Source organism: Ziziphus jujuba, chromosome 3, assembly GCF_031755915.1.
Source record: "Ziziphus jujuba cultivar Dongzao chromosome 3, ASM3175591v1".
Taxonomy (NCBI): domain Eukaryota; kingdom Viridiplantae; phylum Streptophyta; class Magnoliopsida; order Rosales; family Rhamnaceae; genus Ziziphus; species Ziziphus jujuba.
The window spans coordinates 33,253,810-33,277,894 of NC_083381.1; the positions used below are offsets into that span (position 1 = coordinate 33,253,810).

Here is a 24,085-nt window from a genome sequence, read left to right on the forward strand (position 1 = left end):
TGACTTGAGATTTAGGGTAAATTCAAAAATCCTCAAGTTTTAAATAAATCGTCTACACCTTTGAAATAGTATAAATTTACCCTTATACCCTTACTAAGATTAAATTATTTTTAAATTTCTATTTTCTTTCTCTTTTTTTTTTGTAATAATTAATTTAAAATTTTCAATTTTTTTTCTTTTTTAGTTAAATTTTATTTAAGCTAAAATTTCAAAGTTCTTTTTCTTTATTTTAATTAAATTTTATTTAAACTATGTGATAAATTTTCTTTTTTTAAGGAAAGAAAACTATATGATAATTTTAATTACATGAGTTTTTTTTTTCTTTTTTAAGTAAGTTATATATTTGAAAAATACATTTAAATAAACTATATTTGAAAAATTATAATATATTTAGCTAAATATATTTGTTAAGTTATAATATATTTAACTAAAGTTATTTGATAAATTATAATACATTTAATTAAATATATTTGACAAATTATCTATTAGTTAAAAAAAAATTTATCTAATAGTATTTTTTTAAATTCAAAAAATTGTCATATGGTTTAAATAAAATTAATTAAAAATATAGATTAACAAACTTTCAAGTCATCAAATAAATTTTTGCAAAACCATAAAAAAAAATTAATTTTTGCAAAAAGAAAGAGAAGATCGAGACATTTAAAGGTAATTTAATTTTACTAAGGGTGTAAGGGTTATTTAGTTTGCTACCAAGGTATAAATGATTTATTAGAAATCCAAGTGATGTTTTTGTATTTATTACAAATTTTAGGGGGTGTTACTGAAATATTTTATTGTTATTTATTTTTTAATACTAAAAATCTAATATGAAAAAATAAACTTTTATATGAAAAAATAAACCTTTAAATATAAGTATTTAAATTTCTATAAGATCATAATAGTTCCATTTTTAGTACACATATTGGTACGTCTCCTAAAATAAGTTAGGAGAGTTTCCAAAAAAACATTTTTGTATGATATACATGTACACTAATACTATGTTTAAAATGATAAGATAGAGGGGAATCAAAACACAAAGATTTAAATCCCTTGTTTGAATGGTTAAAATGGAATGGAAAGGAAAGAAAAGAGGAAGAAAATGAATGGAATTTTTATTTTATTTAAGAGCAATACTGCAGGTATCAAATTTTTTTACAAAAATTTTGGTAATAAATTATATGGCAGTTTCTTAATCATATTAAATTGATATTGCTTTATATTAATGAAAAGATAAATTATTTAAAAAATACTAAATCATAGATACCAAAATTTTGATAATTCTAAATTTATCATTTATTTAAATAAGTTTTATTTTCTTTCCGAAATTGATAAGAAATGGATGGAAAGGAAAAAAGCTTTAATAAATTTTTTTAATATCTCAAAATTACAATTATTATTACTATATGAAAATATTTATTGTCTTTCACATCCTTTCTTTTCTTTTTTATTCACTAATTATCCAAATAATAATCATCAATAAATGCTTTCTTTTCCTTTCCTTTCCACATTAAACTTTTTTTTTTTTTGTTTTTTTTCCTTTCTTCCATTCAACCCAAACATAGTATAAATTTTTAAAAATAGATCAAATTAGGTTTTTATACTTTTAAAGTAATGTATAATGAAGATGAATTTAATTATTGAAAAGTTCTTTTTACAATGTGAAAATAACTATATTTAATTTTGTTCATTTTTAGTTTTTAAATATTTATATCTGAGAAATCAAACCAGTCTAAACACATAAATACAGTATAAATTCTAAAATTGAAACCCTAGAAGAAACAAGTTTATAAAGATTATCAAGCAAATAACAAAATGAAAATCACTCTCTACTGAGCTTTTCAACTATGAATTCTATTATATATCAAAAAAAAAAAAAAAAACAAAAAAACTATGAATTCTCTCTCTCAAGTAAAATTATAACTGCACAAAACTTGTAAGAGATAGCAGCATAGGCTTCTTACTTGGTCTTGGCAGAATCTTGTCCAAAGACATAGTTATCTATTGGCTTTCACTCTTTTTCTCGCCATGGTTGGTTGTCATTTTTGATCGAAAAGTTGATCGTTAGGGGAAAATAGAAGAAGAAAGGTTTTAAATCACCAGGTGATTAAACATCAAATTTGAAAAATACTCAGATTTTGATGACTTGGTGAGATGGGCAATGCAGCTAATTAGCAATTTTGCTATCGTCAACGGAACAATTGCTTTATTGTTTGTGAAGATGCATGTATCCCCCAAGGGTTTCACATAGTCACCAAGAACGACATTCGCCGTGATTCCATTCAATATGCTGCACCATGATGCAACCAATTATGACGTTTTCACTTTATGAGAGTTGTTGCCTATATAAAAAATAAAGGTATTTTAGGAAAATAATTTTATGGGGATTATATAGAAATATTTATGTATTCCAAATAGAATTTCTCTAAATTACTAAAATACTTGGTCATCATTGTAGCCAACTATACTTAATTTGACATAATCTGAATAATATAAATATCTAAAAATAGAATATCCAAAAAAAAAAAAAAATCAATTGGCAAACAAAATTAAGAATTAACAAAATGCATATTATACACCATATTTTTTTTTTATGAATACTGTACAACATATATATATATATATATAACAGAGAAAGACAGAGGGAGAGAACATTTTAATATTTTATTTTACTTCACATTTTGGTGTACAGCAGAGATTGCGAACATTTTGAATTGAAATCAAATTCAAGTTACTTTTGATTCCAAATAGATCAATAATATAAGGAAGAAATGTGCCATAAGAAAATGTTTAGACTACCTATTTTTCCATTATTATTATTATTATTATTTATAAATCATAATAATAAATTTGATAATTTAATACTGTGATTGAATGGTTGAATAAGATTAAATTTGGAATAAACCAATTTTGTTTTTTAAGATTTGAAGGTAATTGATGGCTTTTTATGTTCACGGTAAAATTCAAATTTGAAATATTTTTTATTGTCATAAATCATAGGAATTCTTAATTAATCCATGAGGTTTTCATAGTCAGCAGAATAGCTAAAGGTTTACAAATATGAATATTTGAATGTAATTGATGGCCACTTATAGTCATGGCAAATATTAAAATTTGAAATACTTTTAATTGTTATAAATCATAGGAATTCTTAATTTATAGAGTATCTATATTTAACATAACATTTAAAAGTTTATAAATATGAGCTTGCTACTACAACATGAAGAAGGAAGCTCCTCAAACTCTCAATCAACTAGACACGCTTCTACTTTTTCTATAATGTTTCCTAATGTTTTCTTTAGTTTTTACGTATATAAATATATATATATATATATATATATATATATATATGAAAATTCTATCGTAAGAAAACCGAAATATTAATGATGATTTTTCATAATATTAACGATAATTTTTTAAAAAATATTATAGTACGCAGGAATATATTTAATTTACACATCCAATAATTCAATAAAATAAAATAATTAATGCCGAATCCAACGGCTCAAAATCACCAGATCACCAATTTTTCAATTTTCTTCTGGGCGACATCGTTTTTCATCATCATCTTCACAGTCATCATCTCCACTCTCACTAGATCTCCACCACCTGCAACTCAAATGGCGGACCCAGCTCTCCACCCAGAGACTCCTCCATACCACAAAACCCAACCCCTCAAACAGATCGCCATCGACTACACTCCCGATGCCTGTACTCACTGCTCCGATTCCAATTCCATAACCCTCGTCTATGACCACCGCGGAGGTGCACGGTGGAGGACCACCACGAGGTTCCTCTACGGCACTTTCAGCTCCCTCATACAATGCCCCAAGGGTAACACCAGCGGGCTCAATTTCAACATCTACCTCTCCTCCATGGAAGGGGACAAGTCCCAGGACGAGATTGACTTCGAGTTCTTGGGCAGAGATAGGAATTTGGTGCAGACTAACTATTATACTACCGGTACTGGCAACAGAGAGCAAATCCACGATCTGGGTTTTGATTGTTCTGATGGGTTTCACCGCTACGTGATCAAGTGGGGTCCTGATTTGATCGAGTGGTTGATTGATGGCAAAGTTGTGAGGAAGGAGGAGAAGAGGGAAGGTGAATGGTTTCCTGAGAAGCCAATGTATTTGTATGCTTCGATTTGGGATGCAAGTTATATTGATGAAGGGAGGTGGACTGGGAAGTATGAGGGGTGTGATGCACCTTATGTTTGCCTCTATAAGGATGTTCATGTTCCAGCTGAGACTGCCATTGATGGTTGACTTGGAAGTTAGTTTGGGGATTTGGGGTTATTTGATTTTGGTGAGTTTCATGTTTGAAAGTGTGAATAAAATAGTTTGGGGATTTGGGCTTATTTGATTTTGGTGAGTTTTATGTTTGAAAGTGTGAATCAAGCTTTTTGTAATGATGGTTTATTTTTTCATTGGTTAGTATTTGTTTGCTTCTGTTAATGACAGGTTGTGATTTGATTTTGCAGGTGTCTTTGTCTGGTGGTGGATTGAGGAAAAACGGAGGCATTTTTCGTGGCAAATTGGATTTTGGGTTGGTTGACCCGAGATTAGGTCGGTTGTTGTATTCGATTGTTTGATGTACTGCAGTTTTTCCATTTTCTACAAAGTTTAATGTTGATGGCTTTATGGTTCCTTTTCAATTCTTTTTGATTACTTTCTTGGATTTTTTGCATACGTTTTACTGTCTTTTCTTTTTGTTATTTTTTACCTTGTAAATTTCAAGTGGTTTTGGGAGTGCGAAATGGACTAACGTATGGACGGTGATGAATGAATCAAGCGGAATTGTTCAAGTTACGTCGACTTGTGACTTAAATTGCTTTTATCTAGTTGCAATTATTAAATTAAAGTGAAATGATTGCGTGTTAGGCATATTGATTCCAAGAGCGGCAAATGATCTATTTTTGTATGCGTTCCTTTCTAGTAAAATCAGAATTAAGTTGCTCTTGTTTTTATTTTGGAAACATATATGAGCATGGGTAAGGTCCAGTTCTTTGAGATCGATGGAATTTTGATATTAAGAATTTTGTTCTACAATGAAATATATTGTTAATACTTCTAAAGGAGGAGTTATCTTTGATTCCCATGCTGAAAATATATGCCGCTATAGTGCAATTAGAAGCTTGCCTCCATCTAGATGTCTTAATTGAGTATTTTTATGATTGATGATCTTGTTTCTTTGCTTGATAGGTTTGGTGTTAGGTGTTATGGATTTGTCCATTATCTGTCCATTATCCGCATTTAAATATCTGTATATTTTTGGATTTAGTGGTGCTGCATTATTTTTCTAATGAATTTTTTAAAATTTTTATTGTTTATCTTGCTTACGTTCTTGGATGCTATCGGTTATTCCAGTAGTTTTTGTGTAGAATTTCATCGATCTCGGTTTGTTGGAAGTGTGATTAGTATTGTTCATATCTGGTATAATTCAATTTGTCTTCAAACCGATTGTACGTATGGGATGAGTAGTGCTCCGATACAAGCAAGAAATATCTAACACGCCATGTCCTAATCACATAAAAATGAGGATGCAACTATATACATTGGTTATATGATCAAGTTGTTAATATTTTGCTTTAGTGATTTCTTTTCAAGGACAGCAGAAAGTCATAAGCATGCTTAATTTCTTTGCAAAAATGTTAAGTGTTGCATTTCCTCAAGGATCGTAATTATACTTATACATGGGATGGAAAAGAAATGATTTTTAAGTTTTTATCTAAATGGATCTGTATTGTTCTCTCCACTTGTTTTATAACAATGACGTCATATAATTTGAAAGGCAGAAATCTCTTTTGCTGATTTCTTTATTGAAATTTTGTGGAAACAGGAAGAAGTACAATAAAAAGGTAATACTTTCGTCACAGAATCTGAGGCCAGGATTTTCATGAAGTGATTGAAAACTTTTGTACTACATATTGCATCCAATGTATTCTGCTTATTTTTTTTATTTGTTCAATGTTAATTTTCAACCACTCACCTACTTGATAATCATTCATAATCTCCAAGCATAGGTCTGTGTTTTAGCTTTGTTTCAAGTCAATTTCTTTCAAATCAATACCAAAGAGCATGCTGGAAAGTGAACAGTTAGTCTCCTAGTACTGTCATGCGCAAAAATGTGTTCTTAGTGTGGATTCTCCATTTCTGGACATACTTTCTGTTATTCTTTTTTTTATTTGTCTGCATATGAGAGTACTATTAAAGAATGGTGAGAGCTTGGTATAATTTTAGATTTTCACCATAATTATTATGAAGTCGATGTGGTTTACATCTTGATCTTTTTCTTTTTCTTTCATATATTTCAGAGTAAATGATACCAAAGTAGTTATAGGAAGATTAATGCAGGGTTTGATTTGATTTTGTTTTCGATAAGATTAGTGTCTTTGTAACTTATAATTATCAAACGCACTTGTTTTCTTTCTGATTATAGAAGTGCAGTGAAAGTGTATCACCATTTTTTTCTTTTATTTGTGAGAATGTAGTTTGAGCAAAGTTAGATGATTCGTTTTGCGCACTACTAGAATTGAAGGGGCTTTGTGATAGTGGATTTATTATAGTGGGAGGAGAGACCTTTTCTGTGTGGTGGAGGTTACAAAAGAATCCATTATGCTTTTAACCCCCCAAAAAAAAAACAAAAAAAAAAATCATTTAGGGAGAGAAAAGAATCCACATTTGAAATGGACGTTTAGAGGTAATTTCACAAAAAGATTCTAATTAAAATATTGGAGAAGCTTCAAAGTCAAAGTCAACGTAGAGTATTTCCACCTTCAATATGATTACATATTTACCTCATCTTTTTATTTGTTCATTTATTTTTTTAAAAAAGCTTATAATTATTTTGTTTGTCTTTTTGCTGAATGGGTTTTCTTCCCTATGTTACTGGAACATGCCCTTTTTGAAGGTGGGTGAGTTATTGTTCCCTCAGCCGGCCACAGACCAATCCAGTTTGCAGCTGTCTCACTGTCTTGGAAATATCTCTGTTCAGGCTGTAAATTTTCATTTTTCATTTTTCATTTTTTTTTTTGAAGAAAAATTTTCATGGTTGGGTTGGCACCTATTATAATCTTGCATGTGGCGTGGTGGATCTTTATACTGCCATATGGCAGTTCTTGATTGGTTTTAATTTGTCTGAGTTGAGTTGAGTTGAGTGGAGAAGGATTTTCTCAGGCTGCTCTTAGAGTACAAGACAATCATAACATGGTTTATGGCCTTTTTGGTTTATATATTGGGTTGATCTTCTTCCACCTACTTTTTCTGATTTTTATATAATTTCTGTATTTTTTCCCCCTTCTTGGTAAGTATTTACAAAATCACATTTTTTGGTGGGGTTCAATTATTATTATTATTATTTTTTTGGGGTTCAAAATTTTATTGTTAGCTAAATATCAAATTGGAATTATGGATGATATCAGTAACTTCTTTTTTGGGATAAAAAAGAGTTTTGTAATTTGAAAACATTATGAAAATTAAATAGATAATTTTGAGAATGTAAGGTAATTAATCTTTTATATATATATATATATATATATATATTTATATATAAACGTGAATCATGGAATCAATTATTGATATTTTATTCTCCAGTTAAAAACAACCCTAAATGACGACCGTCACCTTTTATTAAATTTATATTCCAAGATTAGAATTTTCATCATAGAAGAACAAGTACTTTGTTGAAGTTTCAAGAAATCTTCTTCCAAGCCCCCTTTGAACCACGCATAATTATTAAAAAAAAAAAAAAGAGGAAAAGAAAAGAAAAAACAAGTATACAAAATATATATTCTGAATTAAAAAGAGGTAGAGAAAACAACCTTATTATATAATTTTTCTTTGTGTAACATTTATGTCTGGCAAGGAAAAGAAAAAGTCAGTTCAGTTTTTTAGTAATAAATACTGTTTTTACCAAAATACCCTCACAAAAGCCAAATATTCAATAAATAAAAAATTTCATTTTGACTTAAGTCCCTCTAGGCCTTATCCACACAAGTAGTATGGTTGAGAAAGCACCAGAGACAGAGAAAGAGGGAAAGAAGCAAAGCAAAAGCATATGAGATGAGATTCTCACCAACTGTAAACAAACAACAACATCAACAACAAAAATAATCAACTTCGCATCCAGAATCTATTAACCTAAAATTCTTACTTTTTACAGTTTTATTTATCTTGCCGCCAAATCTGACGGCCTTCCTCGACCGTCCGATATAGAAAAAAAAAAAAAAATTCGCTTTTAATATTTTCTGGGTCCCTCATTGGTAATTGGGTCCCATGAACACGATTCCAAAGAGCAAGAAAACGAACTGTCTTCTTCTTTCCACAACTCTCTCTCTCTCTCTCTCTTTTCTAATCCCCTCCTTCTTCTTCTTCTTCATAGCCTTTCGTACTTGCTATCTTATGATGTCGTTTTACCTTTGAGTCCACCCTAAGCGATTCAAAATTCCAAATGGGTTTACCTCGTTTTGTGATTCGCTTCCCTATTCCGTTTAAAGTTTGCTAATTTGTGAAGATTTCTGATCTGGGTCTTTCTTACTCCTCCATATTTTCTTTGTTTTTCTCTTAAAAATTTATCTTTTTTACTCATAATTAATTTGTGGGAGATCCTTGTTTTCTTTGTTTTTCACCTGTGTTTTGTATTTACTCTAATGGGTATGTTTCTGTTTTAGGTAATTCGTCTTGTTCTGGGATTTTCTTTCTTTTTTTTTTGGGGGGGGAAATTGGGTAGGAAATAGGATTTTACAGGTATGATGGGCTCTGGTATGAATTTGATTACTACTGTTATTGGTTTTGGTATGAGTGCCACATTTATAGTATTTGTCTGCACAAGAATTATTTGTGGAAGACTTCGAGGTGTACAATCCCGGCCTATGTTCGAAATTGAAACAAGGATTGATCTTGAACAGGTATATATTATTCCATCTGCTTAATTTTCGCAGTACCTGATTTGGATATCTTTCTCAGTTAATCGATCTAAGTCATATGTATATGCTTGTGTGTGCATGCAAATACATATATGTATATAATACTCTTGTCAAATAGTATGTTAGTTGGTTGTGATCCACATGTATGTGTTTGCACCTTAGTGTGCTGCACATGAGCTCAGAGCTTTGATTTCAGTCTGTTCTTGTTTCTACTTTTCGAGCTCTGAATATCTAGTTTTGGCCATTTTGAGTTCTAGTTTGATGTGAACTTTACTGTAGTAAGAAGTCGAGCATGAAAGTGGATGAAAAAAAATGATCCATTTATTCACTTAATTTTTTTTTTATAGAAGATGAAGACTGTGAAGCGATGAATTGTTATAGACTAACAAGATTGAGGAGCTAGTCTAGTTTAAGATGGAGAAATAATAGAATTGATGGGATTCATGGGAAGGATCAACACACTGTTGGGGAGATTTAGGAACATTTTCATGAATTTTTATGCCAAACATTTGTGTAGAGATTGCTGATACAGTAGGTCCAATTTTGGTTGCTGTATTATCAGATTATGAAATCGTTTCTTTCCTACCATAATGTTATGTGGTATGGCTTCAAGGAAGTTGCATTCTTCTGCTTTTAATTAATACCAGGGGATCTCTTGCATCCTGCATTTCTCGTTCTATATGTTTGTAGTTGAATTTGGAGTATGGATTTGAAGCATTCACTGTTTACTGGCAGCCAGAGCATCCTTCTAGTGGCCTTGAACCAGTTCTCGTTGCTGCAATACCTACCATGAAGTACAACCAGGAAGCTTTTAGTTCCATTGAAGATGCACAGTAAGTTTATACAACTATATTTTGAGATTTAATGTAACCAAAAAGTAGAAAATCTTAGTGCTCGTTTGAGTCACTGATATTTTGATGGCTTTGGTAGCTATTCCATTTTGACAAGTGAATTGAAGTTCGCTACTTTTGCTGTTGCAGGTGCTCGATATGCTTGGGCGAGTACCAAGATAAAGAAATATTGAGAATCATGCCCAATTGTGGCCACAATTTTCATCTCTCTTGCATTGATGTGTGGCTGAGAAAACAGTCTACTTGTCCAGTTTGTCGAATATCAGTACAACAATCTCTTAGAACTAAACAGTCAATGCCTGTAACGTTTAGCGTGGCTCAATCCTTTGATGATTCTGAGATTTCAAATGACCATTCTCACCAGTGGCTGCTACCTGGTAGTGTGCATTCGGTGGACAACACTAGCAACCAGGGGCATTTACAACCTCCTTCTGGAAACCAAGCTGAACCTACACCATCTGGACAACCAGAAACAAGGCAATGATCAGAGCAAAGATATTGGCTGTTCTAGATAGTTAGACATGCCTTTTACCAGACAATGCTTGTGAATGTACAAATAGGTAAATTTTAGTTTTATTTAATTTAATTTTGTGGGTGGGGTAGGGGGATTCGTTGTTGTTGTTGCGTTGTTTGATTTGGAGCCGACTGATCTACGTTTAAGTTTTGAGGCATTGAAAATTATAGGTTAGGTGGTTATATTAGATGAAAAAAATTTCATACTTTGTACATAGAACCATGTTCTTTTAACCATGAGACAGATTGAGTTGGTGTTAAATTACTCTTAACAGAATTTCTCAAATTTTTTGGGTCTCAGATTCGAGCAAGGTTACATACAAATTTAATTTATGTTTGCATTGAGGCCTCAACTTTCAGAACTGATGATTTTTGAAAATTTTCTTATGAACCATTAAGAAATAATTTCTTACGGAAAAATGTAATATTTTTTTTGGGTAACTACCGAAAAATGTAATTGAAAGTTTGAGTTTGGGGTTAACTACATGGACTATATAGATAATGTAACCTGGCCATTATAACCTAATTTTTGGTAGTGAGCACTTATTTTTTAGTTTATTCGTCCTAATATTTTCTGCTTAACGTTGATTTGCTAAAACTTTTTAGAATCCTATTTTTCTTATTAAATTTAAGTATAAAAAATTGTGGGAAACCTTTTAATACTCGGCGCTGGTGAAATGCATCTTTTCGGCGTTCATGACACTCTTAGCTGAATTAAACAGACTGCCCAATATCTGAATTACAAAAATTTAATTGCATCTCATATCCAAAAGTTGGTTCATGCAAGCAACTATAAAGAGACGTGGATGAAAGAAATGGCAGAAATTCCTGTATCATATTCTTTTGTTTTTTGTAACAAAAACCCCTCTCAGAGACAAAAACTCCTCTGGGGTAGCTTTAAATAACATCTTTTATCTTTGTGTTATAGTCTTAAATTCTTTTGCAATTTTCGACTATTGCAAATCATTTTCAGATATCTTGGTTCTTCTTGACCAAATTTGTTAAAAGGAGAAAATTACATCTCAGTCCCAAGGCTAGGGTTGATCTCAAACTCAGCAAGAAGAACAAAAAATGTTTCTTTATTCTCTCTCAATGATTGCTTCATCAACTCCATCAAAATGAACTCTTTGAGTTATCTCCTCCAACATGGTATAAATATCTTCTGTTTGAGCGTGGCTACGATCGGCAGCAACAAACTGGTGAATTTGACCATTGAACTCTATCCAACTGCAACCCGGTGTCTTCTCAATTCCTTTGTTTTTCATCTGTTTTCTCAAACCTAATGCATTTTCCCACTGGTTTTTACCTGCATACAGAATTGATAACATCACATATCTCCCACCCGAATCTGGTTCCAACTCAATCAACCTTTTTCCTACCCTCTCCGCAAGCTCAAAATGCCCACCAGTTCTACAAGCTCCTAAAAGAGTAGCCCACAATACAGAGTTAGCTTTCAGAGGCATACTCTCTAAGAAAGCAAGTGCATCCTCAACAAGTCTTGCTCTACATAACAAATCCACCACACATCCATAGTGCTCTATTCTCGGCTCAATCTGAAAACTTTCTTTCATTGTTTTAAAAATTTCTAGACCTTCATTGACCATTCCTGCATGACTACATGCACATAACAATGCAATGAATGTTACATCATCAGGCATTACCACTTTGCTGCTTTTCATCTGATCGAACAGTATGATTGCCTCTTTGCCGTGACCATGCATTGCTAGCCCTCCAATCATTGCATTCCATGTGAATATGTTTCTTGTTCTCATCTTTTCAAATACTTGTAGCGCTAAATGTAAAGCTCCACACTTTGCATACATATCGACCAGAGCAGTTCCAAGCACAATATCACAGTTTATTTTGAATCTATCTATTAAGAGATGAATGTAGTTGCCCTGGTCCAAAGCTCCAGTCTGAGCACAAGCTGAAAGAACATTGACGAGCATGATTTCATCAGGTTGGATTTTCTCAGACTGCATCTTCCGAAACAAGGCTAATGATTCTTGATAATAACCTGAGTTTGCCAATCCTGACAGCATACTAGTATATGACAAAACATCTCGTTCTTCCATTGAATCAAACACCAATGTCGCCGTTTCCAAATCACCACATTTGCAATACATATCCAGAATTGCATTGCACACATTCAGATTTCTATCCAGACCAAGTTCTTTTGAATAACAACAAAGTAGGTCTCCACTATCCAAATCATCCAATTGGGTACAAGCGGAAACCAAGCTAATTATTGTTATATCGTCTGGCTTAATATCTTCCAAATCCATCATATCTTCAAATAAATCAAACGATTTCCTATAAAACCGGTTAACAACATAAGCATTAATCATCATATTCCAAGTCACCACATCCCTAATAGTACTTCCATCAAACACCTTACAGGCACAGTTAATGGATCCACAATTTCCATAAAACTGAATCAAAGAATTAACCACAAACAAATCCGACCCAAATCCATTTCTCAAAACCTCAGAGTGAAACCTCCGACCCATGTCAAGCTGCTGCAAGCGACCAGATGCCCCAAACACAAAAGGGTAGGTATAGTTATCGGGTCGGAACCCGGAAACCAGCATGAATTGGTAAAAGGACAAAGCTTCATGTGGGTTGTGGCTTCTTGAATAGCCCCTGATGAGGGTGTTCCAGATATAGGAGTCCGGGTCATGGATTTGGGAGAAGATCTTTCGGGCGTAGGAGAGAGACCCGGATTCGGAAATGGCGAGGAAGTTGATGAGCTTGCTTGTGAAGCGGTTGTTGAAGAAGAGGTGGGTCCGAAGGAGGAGAGCGTGAGCTTGCTTGGTTTTGGATATGGAAATGCAGTGATTCTTTATGGACTCTGCTGAAATTGGTTTCATGATATTCGAATCAAAACGCAGTCTCCACTCCCGCCATTTTTGTTTTTTCTATCAGTCTTTTTCAATTTTCTTTTCATTATTATTAATTTCTTTTTCTATTGCCCTTTTGTTGCTTTCATTTAATTTCGCAGAGTTGTGATATAACTAAAATGAATAATGACAAACTCAATCTTTATATTTATTTGTTAAAATAAAAAGATATTGGTTTTGGCAACGGAAATGCACTTATTAAAAAAAACTTCTTTTATGTTTGCTTTTCAAAAAAAAAAAAAATCTTTTTATGCAATGTGATATATATATAGCAAAGTCATGTTAATTCAGTCACTAAACCAATAAATGATTAAAAAAAAAAAATACTGTATATAAAAAATGGAATTATGTGGATTCTAGAATTAACTTAATGTGTAGTTAACAATTTTTTTTTTCTTGAAAATATGTAGTTATCAAATTAATATAGCCTTTAAAAAAAATTAATATAGCCTAACTGCATTAGTGAATTAACTCAGTAAAATAGTACCACTTTTTTTCAAGTAACAATTTATATATTAGTTTTTTTTTTTCACCCCAAAAAAAAGAGTAATGGTTTTTTCAAGCAAAATTATTATTTCAACATAAATTCTCTCTCCCCAAGATTTAAAAAAAAAAGAAGAATAAACTTATTTATTATTATACTATCATGTACATATATATATATATATATATATATATTTGAAATTTGAAAATATATTTAAAATTTATAAAAGTTCTGGTAGAATTCATTTTACCCTTATGATTTAGTATTTTATTAAATTTATATAAAATCCCAAACACACTTTTAAATATCAATTTTAAAAAACTAATTAGGAAGGGTTTGATGGAAAATTCATTAAGATATCCTAATGAGAGATCTACTGAGAGATATTATATGTTTTATCATTGTAAAAATTTGTACTTACCAAATTAAATCCATATATTATTGGTGGCTTTCCCATTGAAACCACCCCTCGATAACCTTGTTTTAATGGATATATGAAATATCTATTTTAATTTTGTTCTACTTTTATTTGTGAATAATTTTAATTTTGTTCTAAAAAAATATGGCTCCCAAACAAATTAATGGTTTTCATGTTTCATATGATAATATATATATATATATATATATTTATATATACGCACATATATAAAACCAAGTTATGCATAACACAAACTTGAAACACTTATTAAATATTTAATTAATTAGTAATCCTTAATACATGCTATATATATGTATATATATATATAATTCAAATTCACTTCCAATTGAAAGTATAAGATACATATTATTTTCAAAAGAAACAGAAAATGTAAAAGAAATATATATATATATATATATATTACCAACTATTTATGTGGTGTGTATAATTATAAGTAATAAACAGTATTCTTAAAGGCAGAAAAAAAGCATTGCTTAAGCATACTTAGACATGATGCTTTTAGATAATGGTTAGTATAGTAGCAAGGCTTAAAAAAAAAAAGTAATCAACACTGTGTTGACCGTCTAATACACTCCAAGGGATTAAAAGGTGTGGGCCTTTTTGTTCAAAGTTTTTTTTTTTTTCTAAGATTATTTTTTAAAAAATATTAAAAAACAATTCATAAGAAATAAAAAATAAAAATAAAATATAAAAATATTGTTAAAAAATGAAAAAAATTTTAAGATTAATTTTTTTTTCTTAAACAAAAAAAATGAAAACATAATATATAAGGATTAAGCAATTAGAGAGAAAATTTAACCCAAAAAAAAAAGAAGAAGAAAAAAGTGAAATAAAATAATATACTTTTTAAGCAAAAGTGGGCACCACACCTTTTTTTCATTTGTTCTTAATGTTTAAATGAGTCAAAGAGAAAAAGCTTGCCACTGTTCCCATTAACTTGCAACTTACAAGATATATTTTCAAAAATAAAAAAAAGGGAACTTCTATTTGTTGTTAGAAACTTGGAAAATATGAATTTCAATAAATTTATTATGATTATTACATGCTAATTACGTTTATTATACGTACAAAGGTAGTATAGCCTTATATCTATTTTGATATTTAAAATATGAATTATTTTGTTTATTTAGTAGCCTTATAATAATTAAAATAATAATATAATTGTGAAACGTTTTGTCAAGCTTAAGCTTCGCCTAAGCACACTTAAGCTCATAAGATTTAAAGCTTGACTTTACCATCTTACGCCTTTTAGAACATTGGTAATGACTATTGAATAAATAAATCCTGTGGCTTGTTAACCAAAATTTAACATTAATTTGTTTAAAAGTCATTCTCTTGTGCAATATGGTAGCACTTGCATTTAAAACAAGGGTATATTTAATTATTGTTTTTTTTTTCCCTGAATTTGATTAAATTATTAGTTACTTTTTAAGTTTTCAAAGTCATAAAATTCTTGATATTATAGCACCATATCAAAAACTTAAATCAACAGCTAACTTCATAAATAAAGAAAGTATTTCTATATGTCATTTCTTTTAATTTTTTTATAATAAAAAAGTATTTTAAATGCCTGTTCTTTAAGAATTATATTTTTATTCTGGACATGTATCTACTTATTATTATTATTATTATTTTGCGTATTGTTAATCGACCCCTTGAATCTTAAATTACAAACTACATAATTTGGGTATATACATATATACAGTCAAAAATTAAGCATTGTCTTCTTTATATAGCGAGTAACTTCATTTTTTTAAACAAATTTAGAATCAAAACAATTATAAATTCTATAGTTTGCAATAATTATAACTTCTCTAAATTAAAGTAAGAGAGGAGATCTATATATATATATATATATAATTTTCTAGTGTAGATGCCCATATTTTATTAAAATGTAGATGTCACTTTAGATGATGAAAATCATGGTCTAAAATGTTATTATTGATGAAGACTTTTCTAAAATTCGTTATTTAAACCATATCTATATTTTAATAAAATAAAGATCTCTGCATGGGAAACGGACTATGTGTATACATGTATTTCTGTGTGTATATGATGAAATCTATAAACAACATTATAATTCATATATATAAAATATTCATTGCTTCATTATGCACACTAAAAAATACTATAAGAAAATCAATGTCTAGTTTCATCCTTATATTCCAAAAGAGAGGAGGAAGCAAGACATTTGAAATGTCGCAAAAATAACAAGATTTTCTTGCACACGAAGCCAAGAAATGAGCCACCTGATTTTCAGATCTAGGAATGCAACAGAACAAATATGACTCAAAAGAGTTTGACAAAAAATTATATCATCGACATAAGAATGATGTTGCCATTGGATTCTATCTAAACGCTTACTTCGAATAGCTTTAACCACCGCTTTAGCATCTTCTTCACATTCAATAAGCTGCTAACCTTCAGAAAAAGCTTTGGACAACGCAAACAAGAAAGTAGCAGCCTCTACTACTTAAGGAAGATCACAAACAAAAGAAAAAGACCATATTTACAAGATTTGTCCTTGAGAATTCCTAGCCACAGCAGCAGCTACTCCAGCATCCTTCTTGAGAGATGCATCCAGATTTAGTTTAACATAATCCACATAGGAATTTTCCAACCTTGAACAAAATACATTTGAGAATTACTAAGGGCCTGTTTGGCCATGTTTTCTGTTTTTTGTTTTCAAAACATTGTTTTCAAAATAGAGAATATAAAACTGTTTTCTGCTGTTTAATGAGAATAATGAGCGTTTGGCCCTTAATAGTTAAAAACAATTTTTAAAACTAAAAAACAGAAAACATATTTGGCTAAACATGTTTGGAAAGGTAAAAACAAAAATAAACAATAAAAAGGAAAAAAATAAATACAATGGGAGATAAGGGGAAATAAAAAATGGAGATAAGGAAAAAAAAAGAAAAAAATAGAACAACTTATAGAAAAACAGAAAAACAATGAAAAAGAAAAAGTAAAAATTGAAAAATTAAAAAAAATATCTGATGGAAATGGAAAATAAGAAAAAAATAATTGAATAAAGGAAAAATGGAAAATTAGAAAAAAGAACAGAATAGAAAAGAGAGAGAGAGAGAGAGAGAGAGAGAGAGAGAGAGAGAGAATATTTGATGAGGAAAACAAAGGAAAAATAAGGAAAAAGAATAAAATAGCAAAATAAATAATTGATATAAGAAATATTTGCAAAAGACACCGATAAAAGAAGTAAGATAAAATTTAATTTGATACATTTATTAAGGCATAATATTTTTTTTTTTATTCTCTCTATAACTTTTTCTTTCTAAAATATTCCAAAGAATTGAAGTAATGTTTTTTCTTTAAAAGATAAAGAAATGTAGACTAAAGAAAAACGATGAAAAAAACAAATTAAAATAATATGTATTTTATTATTTTCAAAACAGATGAAAACATCATTTTATTGTTTTCCAATTTTTTTTTTTTTTGTTTTTTTGTCATTTGTTTTTTAGAACTGTTTTTGAAAACTGATGGCCAAACATGTAATATTTAGTTCTGAAAACAGTTTTCTGTTTTACAGAACAAAAAACTGTTTTAAAAACAAGTGGCCAGACATGCCTTAAGAGTGCATTTTTGTCCCCTACTTATGATTAATTCAAATTCATTCATCCTATGCCATAATTTTTGAAGTTCCACTATTAGATCTGAAGGTTCTCTTTTGGAAAAATAACTTAATTTTGAGCTTTCCAAAATTGATCAATGACAAGAATTCCAAACAGCATTAACTGATCTTTTTCTTGAGAAGAGACATTAAAGCAAGAGTGTCAGGACATAAATAGAGTGAAAAAATCTGTAATAGAATTTACCTAAATATTTTCCAATCTAATAAACCATTTGCTTCCAAATCACATTGCTTTAGAACAAGAATGTCTCATTAACAGATGCATCAAATCTTCTACCTCACAGCCACTAAGAGGACAATCTACACCTGTTATATCCATCCAACTCTCCAGATTTGCCCTTGTTGGAAGAATGTCATGTAAAATTCTCCATAAAAGAAATTTGAGTCTTTCATGGACCTTTGCTTTCCAAAGAATCTTCTATGTACCAACTCACTGAAAATTCCATACATATCCATTATCCATTAAAAAAACTGATTTAATTGAAAATTTCCCTTTCCTATTATGCATCCAAATTAGTTGATCTTGAGTCCTCCTTACTGACTAATTGATTTTTACACTCCTGCCATCAAATAATTCTTTGAGCTTTCCCACATTCCACCCATCACATGATTTATTTATCAAACGATTAACAAATAGATGTTAACTGTTGTAATCCTTCAAACATTCGTATTGGTTTAAAACCGGGAACATTTGGAATCTAAGGATTCTCCCACACATCAATATTTTCACCATTGCCAATCTTTAACAAACAAATTTTTTTAATAATATTTTTTATACCAAGCACATTTCACCAAAATTTAGAATAATTTCTACCATTGTTGCAATTCAGGAAATCCTTCCTATGACAATATTTAGTAAGCAACTGATCAACCCATACTCTTTTCACCTTTTCAGCCAACATCCAACAAATTTTAGCTAAATTGGCTTTATAGATAGCTTCGAAACTTCTAATTCGCAAACCTTCCATACATTTTGGTTAACACATTTTGGACCCAGCCAACAAATAAATTGGCTTCTTGAATCATAAGACATCCTTACCACCAAAAGTCTCTCACCACTTGTTACATCTTCTTACAAATGTTGGAAGGAATTTTTGCCATTGCCATAGCATATGCCGGAGTTGACATAGTAACCGATTTGATAAGGGTACTTTTGCCCACTTGAGACAATAACTTGCTTTGCCATGCTTCCACTATCCTTTTAAGATTCTTTAAAATTTTCTCAAAAACCAAGGTATTCCCTCTTTTTGCCCAAAGAGGAACTCCAAGAATGATTGCACTTTTTGAAATCTTTTTTATTCCTCATATATTCTTCAAGATAGCTTTGAATAATTTACAAACATTTTTAGCGTAGAAAAAAACAAGACTTCAAGATTTATGGATTGACTTGACTAGGAGCAATATTTATCAACGATTTGCTTTAGATTTTTAATCTCCCTAATATTAACTCTGCAAAACAACATAAAATCATCTGCATAAAGAAGATGAGAAATGGCAAAAACCGAAGGAGTAATTTTAATTCCAACATACCCATTGCATTATTCTCTGAATAATAATCTGGACAACATTTCAGTCCTAGTAATAAAAAGAAAAAGGATATAAAGGATTTCCTTGATGAAAACCCATTTCACTTTTGAAGCAACCCCAAGAGCTCCCATTAAGAAGAATTGAGAAAAAAAAAAAAAAAAGGAGAAGTAATGCACTGTTTTATTAACATAATGAAGTCCCTTACAAAACCAAGATTTTTTCAAAACTTTGGAAATAAAATTCCACTCCATTTGATCATATGCCTTTCGCATGTCCAATTTAAATTCCAATAGTCCTCGTTTTCATCATCTCTTCTTCATAGAATGTAATATTTCTTTAGCCAAAATGACATTATCCATAAACATCTTGAAAAAGAGAAATAAATTTATACATCAGTGGTTTCAGTCTAGAGGCTAGGATTTTTTATTTTAATTTATAATAAATATGAGAGGAGTTGTAATAATTATTATGTGGATGATCAAATTGTGTAGTATGGTTCTGGATGTGACAACTGTTTTGGAGGGCAATAACGATGCTGAAACCCTTTCCTCTTCCCCTGATGTGACGTCGTTTCATTCTGTACCTAATGATATTGACTCTAATTTTGATTTTTGGTTTCATGCACAATAATTAATTTATCAAATCTACTTAGAAATGGGTTCACATAACTGCCGCCAATATTTTAAGAATCCAATATTTGTAAAACAATATTGTAGCAAGATTGTATTCATCCGATGTATGAAAAGAAGCTCCAAAAAAATTAATGAATTATAATAACGTAGCATCAATAATTATTTATGCTACACATTTATAATAAAAATAATACCTAGCTATTTAAGCTTACAATTTTAATTATGTTGAACATATAACCTAATTAATATTTTAAGTGGAAATTCTTAAATATATATGGTTAAATTTAAGTACTATGGTACTATATATATAGATATATATTTTCTTATGAAATTATTATGATATTATTGTATATGATAATATCGAACAGGATTAATCATCTGCCAAGAAATTACAAAGTTTGTTTTGAAAATCATCATGCAAAGATTCCTAATATACATATGCTTATTTTATATTTTGTTATAGCCTCCACACTTGCTTTCAGTTTTTATGATTATTATCATTTAATTTTGTTTATCTTAATTAGAACCTTATTTAATAGTTTTAAATATTTTATCTAACATACTGCTCCTAAATTAACAATATGATTATATAATGATAAATATGTTATTAGGTCGACCTTATAATATTATTCTAAAATTTTTAATCATAATTGTTTAGTTATTGAGTTTGTTTGAGTGAATCAAACCTAATTTTTTAAATTAAATCTAAAACGTTAATTTCATAGGTGTTTAGTTTGGGGTCTTCATGGTTTGGGGTTGGTCGAATTTAAGGTGAATCCAGTCTCTGAACTGACCAACTCGAGTTGGTATCTATTAGCACTGATATTAACTTTGTCGGTTTCGGATGGGTCGATCTGGTTGAAAAAGAGATGAATGGAGAAAGAGAAAGAGAAAGATGTAGTTGGGAAGAGAGATGGTTGTTTTGTTGATAGTCATTTCACACATATTAGAAGAAGTGCAAAGGAAAAAACTAAAAAATATGGATGTTTTTTTTATATGGATGGTGTTATGGTCGTTTGGATGTTGATTGTTGGAGATATGTTGATCGTTGGGGAAGAAGAATAGGTGGCATTTGCAAAAGAAAAAAAAAGGATTAAGGTTTCATTGATGGTTGCGATTTATTGGTGGATGAGAGTGAAAAAAAAAAAATAGAATGAGATGGGGAAGGAGTGGGCGGCAGCTACAAAAGGAAAAATAAAGGTTAGAGTTTCATTAAGTATAGGAAATTAAGGTTTTATATAGAATAAAACTACAAAATATCCAAAAATATATATATATATATAATAACTTATACAATTGGGCAAGTCGATCGGGTAAGGAGTAATATATCCGCCAATTTGAAACCAATCGATTAAATTGGTTATCGGCCAAAATTCAGTCAGGTTGAGTTGGATTGGGTGGGTTAGCAAGCTTGAGGGGTCTTTTGCACACCCCTGTGTTTAGTATACTATTAAAAGGTTAGATAAGAATTGAATATATAATATTTTGTGCTTATTTTATTTGTTTGTTCTTAACATATACATATATAGAGAAATACTACGGTACGGTCCGTCTGCATGCGGATCTGCATTAAAGTTGACGCTTTTTAAAAAAAGCACCGGCTTTGCTGTGTACAGTTATGTACACATACACAGAAAAACCAACATTTTTTTAAAAAAACGTCTGCTTTGGTATGGGTCGACATGCGAACGGACTGAGCCATAGCCTCATCCTTCATATATATATATATATATAAGGAAAATGTAAGGACGAAAGCATCTATTTGCACTGCTAGGGTAAAAAGAAACTAGGATTAATAATCATTTTTTGATTGTTTCCTTTGATCTTCACAGTTTGTAATGATCTAGGATGCTACGTTTTAGAGTGGGTTGGACTTGACTTTTGTTGCGGTTGGATTTTCTTGGCTTAATGGAAATTAAAGATGATAACGGGACAAGGTGGAACTATGGCAGCTTCCCCCATATCCTGCTCTATAGGGATTTTTCATCCCTAAACTTGCCTTATTCCCCGGTAATATGAAAGGAGGGGTGGGGCTGAGGATTCCCTAAGTCGGGGTGGGTTTTTCCATTTCTTGTTCCGTTTCCTTGTTTATTTTTTTCAAAAACTTTTTAGCTTATAAAAAAAATATTAAAAAATTAATTTCTTTTAAATAATATTTTAAAATACTGTTATTTCCATTTTAAACAAAAGAAAAAAAAGCAAAAGAAAACTTATAATTAAATGTATAAAAAAAATAAAAAAGTAATAATTTTTTGTTATATATAATATATAAAGAGCTAGTATGGGGTAGGGATTATATTCCCTGCCCTCGCCCTGTCGCACTAATTAACCGAATATCCCTACCCCATTTTAGGTGGGGAACAAAGCATCATGAGGCAAATTGCCGTGCCTAGTGGGGACACATTTGCCTCCTTTGGGCAGTTGCAGTGGTTTTCAATGGGTAAAGGGCCACAGTGGATCATTAAGGATATGCTTTGATGGATACCCAACAAGTTTGGGCACGTGGATGTAAGGCCAATTAGTGTTGTGACAGCTTTTGGGATCAACTCTAAATCGGGTTGATTTTTTATCAGCTGGATGTTTGGTGATTGCTATTTGATTTGGTACTAACCTTGGGCTTTAGTTTTTTGTGGCCTAGCCTAGGTTGATGTTTTGCAACATTCCATGTCTTGAAGATTTAGTTTACAGTTTCAAGGTGTTCTGTAACGCCCCATCCCAAAGTACAACGGAAATTTTCCAACTTTGACCGAGGTTGACCGTTGACTTTGACCGTTGATCGAAAGGGTTAAAAGTTTACTTTTTGACTCGGATGGAATTCTAGGTTGACTGAGATACCGTTATGAAGTACACGTTGGCCCGAGTTCGTAGACTAGTAGCACGTTGAAAACGGAGCTCCGGTTTGAAAGATATGAGCAAAACAAGATTGGGGTCCAAACTGTCCAAGGGTGTCGGAGTTGACTTTTTATTTATGGGGAAATGAGCTTTGACTCATACATGATTGTGAAGTGCTCGTCGATACGAGTCCACAGACTAGCGGCACGCCTGATTTGGACATCCCGTTAAAAAGTTATGGACCTGCAAAATTTTAAAATACCGTATTATTTTAATATTATTTTTAAACGTGTAACAATGTGTCACGTGTGACTTAATAAATGTGACCATGTGTCACCATGATGAGATGCCACATGTCAACCATGCAAAATACTATATTATTTTATTATTGTTATTTTATATAATAATATTATTTAATTATTTTATTTTCTTTTCTTTTTCTTTTTCTTTTCTTTTTTCTTTTTTTTTCCTTCCCCCATGTGGGAAAAAGACCCACCCCCCCCCCCCCCCCCCCCGAGGGAATTCGTTCTTCTTCTTCTTCCTCCTTCTTCTTCCTTTCCTTTCCTTTTCTTCCTCTCGGGCCCTTGCCGTTTCTTAAATTCCGGCCATCGGACGACCACACGCACCGGCCACTGGTGAAGCCCAGCCGTCGACGAGCTCAGGTGCCAAGTTTGGCGGCCGACCGACCGGTGACGCACCCAGATCTGTGGTTGAAGCCGGCGACGGGTCACTTTGTTTTTCCAGCGATTCTCGCCGTTTCCGGCTAGCCCAGTCCAATTTGCCACCCCTTTCCCCCTATTTTGTGTCCTCTGAGTTCAAATATGGTCTCCAATCGTTTAAATTTGAAGTGGTTCGTGAGTTATGAGGAGGTGAAGTTCGGCCGATACTTCCTGGGCAAATTCCGACCACCACAGGCGGAATTGGGATCAATGGAGGCCGGTAATGCGATCCTCGTTCCACAAGCTTCGATTCAGTATATTACTCATCAATTTTGGTTAATGTTTGTGTTAGTCCCTCCGGGTACCGGGTATTATTTACCTGAATAAAATATTAATTTATTTGAGATGTGTAATATTGTTGTTCTAGGAGCACATGTACGTCGTGAAATTGATCCCATGGAGGATGTTGGATTAATTGTGTGCTTGAGGTGAGTGATCCACCTTCAAAATTATTTTTGGATGTTAAAAAATATATATTTTTTGTTTTAATTGGTTATTTGAAAATATGTTTGATGTGTTGAATATTTAGTAAATTTATATTTGGAATTTTTGATGCCAAAATTGAATGGAATTAAATATTTGGGCATCATAAAATATGTTGGTTCTGAGGAATTTG

At 31.2% G+C, this 24,085-nt stretch overlaps 3 protein-coding genes across 6 annotated transcripts; 2 read left to right on the forward strand and 1 right to left on the reverse strand.

Moving 5' to 3' along the window:
• The first annotated feature begins 3,361 nt into the window (after window positions 1-3,361).
• On the forward strand, window positions 3,362-6,893 carry LOC107433420 (uncharacterized). Of its 3 annotated transcripts, none has more exons than XR_003053366.3 (3): window positions 3,362-4,305; window positions 4,481-4,565; window positions 5,839-6,893. XR_003053366.3 is itself a non-coding variant. In XM_016044708.4 (2 exons), the coding sequence occupies exon 1, from the start codon at window positions 3,486-3,488 to the stop codon at window positions 4,263-4,265; it is 780 nt and encodes a 259-aa protein (XP_015900194.1). In that variant the 5' UTR covers window positions 3,362-3,485; the 3' UTR covers window positions 4,266-4,305; window positions 4,481-4,808. The 3 variants fall into 3 exon arrangements, 1 of the variants encoding a protein (XP_015900194.1); XR_001582793.4 differs by having other exon boundaries at window positions 3,363-4,367; window positions 5,839-6,891; XM_016044708.4 differs by lacking the exon at window positions 5,839-6,893 and having other exon boundaries at window positions 4,481-4,808.
• Window positions 6,894-8,062: 1,169 nt separating this feature from the next.
• On the forward strand, window positions 8,063-10,587 carry LOC107433419 (RING-H2 finger protein ATL34). 2 transcript variants are annotated; one of them, XM_016044706.4, is made up of 3 exons: window positions 8,063-8,905; window positions 9,614-9,756; window positions 9,904-10,587. In XM_016044706.4, exons 1-3 carry the CDS (start codon window positions 8,747-8,749, stop codon window positions 10,256-10,258), a joined length of 657 nt encoding a protein of 218 aa, XP_015900192.1. In that variant the 5' UTR covers window positions 8,063-8,746; the 3' UTR covers window positions 10,259-10,587. The 2 variants fall into 2 exon arrangements, with proteins under 2 accessions (XP_015900192.1, XP_015900193.1); XM_016044707.4 differs by having other exon boundaries at window positions 8,091-8,905; window positions 9,659-9,756.
• A 779-nt stretch (window positions 10,588-11,366) lies between these two features.
• On the reverse strand, window positions 11,367-13,157 carry LOC107433389 (pentatricopeptide repeat-containing protein At2g29760, chloroplastic). Its single transcript, XM_016044684.3, has one exon. The coding sequence runs from the start codon at window positions 13,155-13,157 to the stop codon at window positions 11,367-11,369; it is 1,791 nt and encodes a 596-aa protein (XP_015900170.3).
• Between the last annotated feature and the right edge of the window lie 10,928 nt (window positions 13,158-24,085).

What these genes read in the sequence shown, in the direction of transcription:
- LOC107433420 (XM_016044708.4), top strand. Translation starts at nt 3,486, where the DNA reads ATGCCGAATCCAACGGCTCAAAATCACCAGATCACCAATTTTTCAATT.
- LOC107433419 (XM_016044706.4), top strand. Translation starts at nt 8,747, where the DNA reads ATGATGGGCTCTGGTATGAATTTGATTACTACTGTTATTGGTTTTGGT. An exon ending in CAAGGATTGATCTTGAACAG is followed by an intron (nt 8,906 to 9,613) that starts GTATATATTATT and finishes ATATGTTTGTAG; the next exon opens with TTGAATTTGGAGTATGGATT. An exon ending in AGTTCCATTGAAGATGCACA is followed by an intron (nt 9,757 to 9,903) that starts GTAAGTTTATAC and finishes TTGCTGTTGCAG; the next exon opens with GTGCTCGATATGCTTGGGCG.
- LOC107433389 (XM_016044684.3), bottom strand. Translation starts at nt 13,157, where the DNA reads ATGAAACCAATTTCAGCAGAGTCCATAAAGAATCACTGCATTTCCATA.